The sequence below is a fragment of the Vicia villosa genome, linkage group LG1 (genome assembly GCF_029867415.1).
Source record: "Vicia villosa cultivar HV-30 ecotype Madison, WI linkage group LG1, Vvil1.0, whole genome shotgun sequence".
NCBI classification, from domain to species: domain Eukaryota; kingdom Viridiplantae; phylum Streptophyta; class Magnoliopsida; order Fabales; family Fabaceae; genus Vicia; species Vicia villosa.
In genome coordinates, this window is record NC_081180.1 from 63,755,453 (window position 1) to 63,761,500 (window position 6,048).

Genomic DNA, 6,048 nt, shown 5'->3' on the forward strand with positions numbered 1-6,048 from the left:
AAAAAGAGATAGAATCTCTTTTAAAGAAAATATTAATAAGAAAATCCAAATCTCCTTTTATATTTGACCAGAGGAAGTGTTGAATATTTAGGCCATCGAACAAAACTTGATCTCAAATTGCTATAGTTATAGATATGGATTGAATCCTTGTCCTTAGTGCATTTTGGAGTGAAGTGAATTTCTGCAAAAATTACATTCGAGAGTTTTAACAAAATCACTGTGACACATTAATTTTGTTAAATGTAATGTCACTTCAAACACATAAACGGATAAACCAACCTTCCCGGTAATTTCCCTTTCTCTTATTCTCTGTTTCACACTTCAAATACAATATTTTATTTTAAAAAACAAAAAATGGAGAGAAAAATAGAAACGAGACAAGATTGCTTACGAGTGAAGAACCAAAAAGTACGTCACCTAAAACACAGACCCAAAACGGCGCCGTTTTCTCGTCCACTCCGTGTTTTCACCAATTCGTACGCAGTCGCTTCCATTCCAACCCAATCCATCCAAATATTTTATCTCTTTCCATCACCAACAAACAAACCACCATTTCTCCAAAAAGTCTTCCCCTAAACGATGCCGTTTTCCATTCTCCACCTCTAATCGCACCTCCCTAAATCAAACACCCCCCTCTCTAATCGGTTTTCGTTTTTTTGTAATGGATCGGGCTGCGATGACGGTTGGACCGGGTATGGACATGCCGATCATGCACGACAGCGACCGTTACGATCTAGTCCGTGATATCGGGTCCGGAAATTTCGGTGTTGCTAGGTTGATGCAAGATAAGCAGACTAAGGAGCTTGTTGCCGTCAAGTATATCGAACGTGGTGATAAGGTTTTGGATTTTTTGTTGCCTCTTGTTTTGGAAATTTTATCTTTTTCACGTTTTTCTTTTTATCACATGATCATCGTTTTTGCTTTAATTGTTTGTTCGGTGAGTTTTTAGTTGTTGCTTACGTGACGTGGATGCTATTTATATCATGTTTTGTGTTTCCGTTTTTGTTTTAAGTACTATTTTTTTCATTTTCATTTTGTAAAATTTTTTCTTTTTCTTTTTATAGATGAGTTATGTTTATGAGGGTTAATACTCATTAAATTTTTGTTTTCTTTTTATAATTTTATGTTATTGTGTGTCACAGATTGATGAAAATGTGAAGAGAGAAATCATAAACCACAGGTCTCTGAGACACCCTAACATTGTTAGGTTTAAGGAGGTTAGTACATTTTGATGTTTTTATAGGAAGAAGGGTAATCAGATTTATGTGTAATGATGCCGTGTAAAATTTCAATCAGGTCATTTTAACACCTACTCATCTTGCCATTGTAATGGAGTATGCATCTGGAGGAGAACTTTTCGAGCGAATCAGCAATGCTGGGCATTTTTCTGAGGACGAGGTTTTTGTTTGATTTTTTTTACTTTCTCAGCACCTGTTTATCCATAGAGAACATGAATTTGTACTTATGAGATGTTCACTAAACTACATGGTAATCTATTGATATGATGCAGGCTCGTTTCTTCTTTCAACAACTTATATCTGGGGTCAGCTACTGCCATGCAATGGTAATTAAAATTTTCTATTTTCTATTGTTTGGTCTGAATCATGTTTACCCTACACTGCAATTTAGTATAGGTAACAAGTCGATTTTCTAAATGTTATGCCTGATGCATCGGTCTTGTATTTAATGTGTCTCTTCATGAAGCAAGTATGCCACCGGGATCTGAAGTTGGAAAATACTTTGTTGGATGGAAGCCCGACTCCTCGTCTAAAGATATGTGATTTTGGTTACTCCAAGGTAGGAGATATGTTTACCTCACTAGTACTTCATGGTGTGAGTTTTGTGCTTATACATTTTACTGGGATGTGTTTGGTTGAGTAATGTTTACCACCAGCTACTTCCTGCATCTGAGCGTTTTTTCTAGCTTTTTGTTGCTTTTGTTCTTCCGATCTGGACTGTGAAAATGATTGTATTCGATAGCTCCTTAAGTTACTAAATTATAAGTTCAGTAGTTTCTGCTTCATTTTGCATTCCTGTGTGTTAGAGTTTAGCTTGTCAAAAGCTGTAAGCTTGTAAGCTGTTCACATATAGCTTTCACTAAAAAACTAATGTAATGATCCATTTATTACCAAGTGATGAACGGTGTGATAATCCACATCCACGTGAAAGGAGGCAAAAGAACTTCTGATGAACACTTGGACGGTTGTTTGGTTCAGCTTAGTTTTATGGAAATAATTGCTTGTCTTTTTTTAAAAAGGCCCTTTTCAGGAAGCTGGGAAAATATATTTCCCCAAAATAATCGAATCTAAACACCTATGATTTGTATTTTACTCTCATTCTTTTAATTATTTTTTTCAATTTTCTTCTCTTGAAACTCTATTTAGTTTAATTAAGTTTTTAACGTTATTGTTAATTTGTTATATCTTGCAATCTGATTATTGATGTGATTTTCAGTCTTCAGTGCTTCATTCACAACCAAAATCAACTGTGGGAACTCCTGCATATATTGCTCCAGAAGTGTTACTGAGACAAGAGTATGATGGAAAGGTAGAGTGTTTAATTTCTTGGTATTATTCTTTTTGCGTAGAACTATTACTTCCTCATTTGATTAAATGAAGAATTATGTTAACAACAACTTGTCATAGTTTGTATGCTAGTGAAATCTTGATTGTTTTCGTTGTAAGAAACTAAAACCATGAAATTTTGTAGACAATCTGTTTTCACCTAATCCAATGGTCATTTTGGTCTACAGCCCAGATCAAAACCATTTTTCTTTTCTGGTTGTCATCTCCATTTAATTCAGATCTTGACATTAGTTAAAAATTCTTTACTTTGTTGGCTGTTTAGAACTGTGTCATTTTTATCCATGTAGCCGAACCCATTTAGTGGGATATGACTTGGTTGTTGTTAGTCATTATGAATTGTAATTACCGACACTATTATATATAGTATCAAATGCAATGAGAAAGGCATTAAGCCAGAATTCATGACAGTTTACAGTATTGTCTTATTATTATTTTTAATTAATATCAATCAAGCGAAGGGAGGTATGTTCTATTTTGTGCTTGAAAAATTGTTCAAGGTTCTTATTCTAGTAGTTGTATCTTTTTGGCAGATCAAGAAAGAAATCTGTTTTCTAAGTGTAATTATAAATAAAATATTGTTATGTTATCTTGCATTTAATATCAGATTGCAGATGTTTGGTCTTGTGGAGTAACCTTATACGTGATGCTTGTGGGATCGTATCCCTTTGAAGATCCTAACGAGCCAAAGGATTTCCGGAAGACAATACAGGTATGTTGGATCTTAAGATATTCGTTCATTTTCTTCATGAGTAGTGTCTGATCAACCGATCATTTGTGGTTGCTTCTTTGCAGAGAGTACTCAGTGTCCAGTATTCCATTCCAGACGCCGTTCAAATATCACCAGAGTGCCGCCACCTTATCTCAAGGATCTTTGTTTTTGACCCTGCAGAGGTAATTTCAATGTCAAATAAGTGACTTAATGTTGCATGCATAAATTTGAGACTACTGTACTGGGCCAAAGCCCTATTAACTGCACTTTATGATTTAAGTTCATCTCTCTCTAGTCAAAATCTTTTGCATGTATCTTATGCCTTTGTATGTGTCCTTGACAGAGAATTACCATGCCTGAAATCTGGAAACATAAATGGTTTCTGACGAATCTTCCCATGGACCTGATGGATGAGAAGATAATGGGTAACCAATTTGAAGAGCCTGAACAACCTATGCAGAGCATTGATACGATCATGCAGATAATTTCAGAAGCTACTATACCAGCAGCTGGAACCTGTTCTCTAGACCAGTTTATGGCAGATAACATTGATATGGACGATGAATTTGATGATTTGGAATATGAATCTGAGCTTGATATAGATAGCAGTGGAGAGATAGTGTATGCCATTTACTAGTATTGAACTTTATGGCATTTTCAGCCTTAAGGGAAGAAAAATATGTGGTGCCAGCATTTTCTGTAGATTAGTATATGTATAATACAAAGAAGTACATGTTAATTTTTATGTGCGCGTGCTTCATGGAGGTTCTTACGTCCACATCAATTTAAGAGTATTGCCTTTGTAGAAGTGGGGTTGGGGTGTTTTCGTACATGCTAAAAGGATTACTCATTAAGGGAAAAGATATTATTGTTGTCCTTTACTCACTTTTCCTGGTGAATACTTGCTTAATATATTATATTTACAATATCATTTTTGTTGCTTTCTGGCCAGTTTGGCTGGCTTTAGGTGAATCATGTTTCATGTCCATTCTTATATTATATGCAGTATGCACCTACTCCATGTAAGCATTTGACACTTCCTTCGATCGAGTATGCATGGTGTAACCGGTGATTTGATCTTTTGCTTGCTAAATATAGTTAATGGTTGCACCTCTTCTAATCCATATTAATATTTGTGTAAACTTCAACTAAGTTTGTACAAAGTTTGTACAGAATACAATAGATACTACCCTGGACAATAGATACTACTACCCTGCTTGTGTTATGGGACAACTTAGCCTTAGGTTCTGATGTGTAAAAAGTGAATGCATCTACCTAGTTTGTATGGATATTTATAGTGAATGAATCTACCTAGTTGTTTGTTTGTATGGATATTTATAGACATGGTTGTCTCATAGAGAGGCTTGTCGAGAGACTGAGAGACCGGTTCTAATGCCTATAAACTAGGCTATATGCCTCCGAGTTTTGACTTAATAGTGGAATAAATAGGGTGAATCATTCTTTTAATGTATGAGATGCGGTTAAACCATAGACAACGAATATTTTTAGGCCCATGAATATTTTTATTATTGATTAAGAGTGTCCTATTAGACTTACTTAAAAACGTGGCTTGACATGTCCTCCGATGAGACTTGGCACCGAAGGGAGTGGGGCGAGTTTGACCATGTGTTCGACATGTGAACTTGCCCCTTCTTATTTATATAGTTCCCAAGTTGCTTACAAGTTGGGGAGTTATTGGCTCGATGACTTTCTTTTTCGATGAGCTTGTTTGTTGATCTCTTAATTGAGCTTGATTGAAGATATTTCAAACCACAACCCCTAACGCATAAAGCCTGTAAGGGAGAAGTGGTTAAGAAAATCTGTTTCAGTCCATAGCTCTCAAACACAAGACTTGTAAGGGCGAAGAGGTTAAGGAAAGATATCTCAGTCCGCAATCCCTTAAGCAGGAGATCTATAAGGGTTAGTGTTGGTTAACGAATAATCTTTGGGATTAAAGGTGAAATTAATGCAATAAAATGATTAAAACTACCCCGAGAATGACCAACTAATCTCAAATGTTCACTTGTTCACATGCATGTGATCAAGGCCCTCGATGCTTTGTTACAACGATAATGGCTAATGCCTTATTGACGACTATTCGATCTAGCAAGACTAGTTTTCTTCCATATATACGCGACCCATTCTCTTTGATTTTTCATTGCTTCTTTAGTCTTCTTTGTTCTTCCTTTAGCAATCATACATTTTTATTTCGTGAATCCAGTATTTTTTCAAGTGAATCTTCATCGCATGTATTTAGTTTTGCTTATCTTATATCCTTTTCCTTTTAAAGACTAGATGATGGTGTTCACTAGAGAGTGTGAAGCGAATGGAGATTTAATAGAACCTAAAATGCGTGAGGAGAGGTGTAGGATGTAGAATCGTTATTTATAGGATTCAAGGCGACATCATGGAGATTTTGATTAAAAGCTTGTTGAACTAGGGATGTTTTGTGACGATAATAATGCCATTATTTTACCCTCTTTTTACCCAGAACAAGCGAGATCGTGGATGTCGGCATCAAACACCGACCTAACTTGCTTTAATGACGAAGTCGAGAGCATTATCTCAATTTTTAGTAGGGAGGCTATGATGGCTTTATTCCGAAGGGGCATAAATGTGATAGAGTTAATAATGTATGGGGAAGACGGTAAGATACTCGATGAATATTTACATAAGTGTGTTTTATACGTTCGTTTTGACTTTGATTTGTATACTATTTTTGCTAACTTATTGATTCCTTTACAAAAGGACGAC

At 35.6% G+C, this 6,048-nt stretch overlaps 1 protein-coding gene across 1 annotated transcript; it reads left to right on the plus strand.

The window, feature by feature from the left end:
- The first annotated feature begins 390 nt into the window (after positions 1-390).
- LOC131639635 (serine/threonine-protein kinase SRK2I) lies at positions 391-4,220 on the plus strand. Its single transcript, XM_058910122.1, has 9 exons — positions 391-838; positions 1,143-1,217; positions 1,297-1,398; positions 1,511-1,564; positions 1,705-1,797; positions 2,455-2,547; positions 3,190-3,294; positions 3,378-3,476; positions 3,638-4,220. The coding sequence occupies exons 1-9, from the start codon at positions 662-664 to the stop codon at positions 3,929-3,931; spliced, it is 1,092 nt and encodes a 363-aa protein (XP_058766105.1). The 5' UTR covers positions 391-661; the 3' UTR covers positions 3,932-4,220.
- The last annotated feature ends 1,828 nt before the right edge of the window (positions 4,221-6,048 follow it).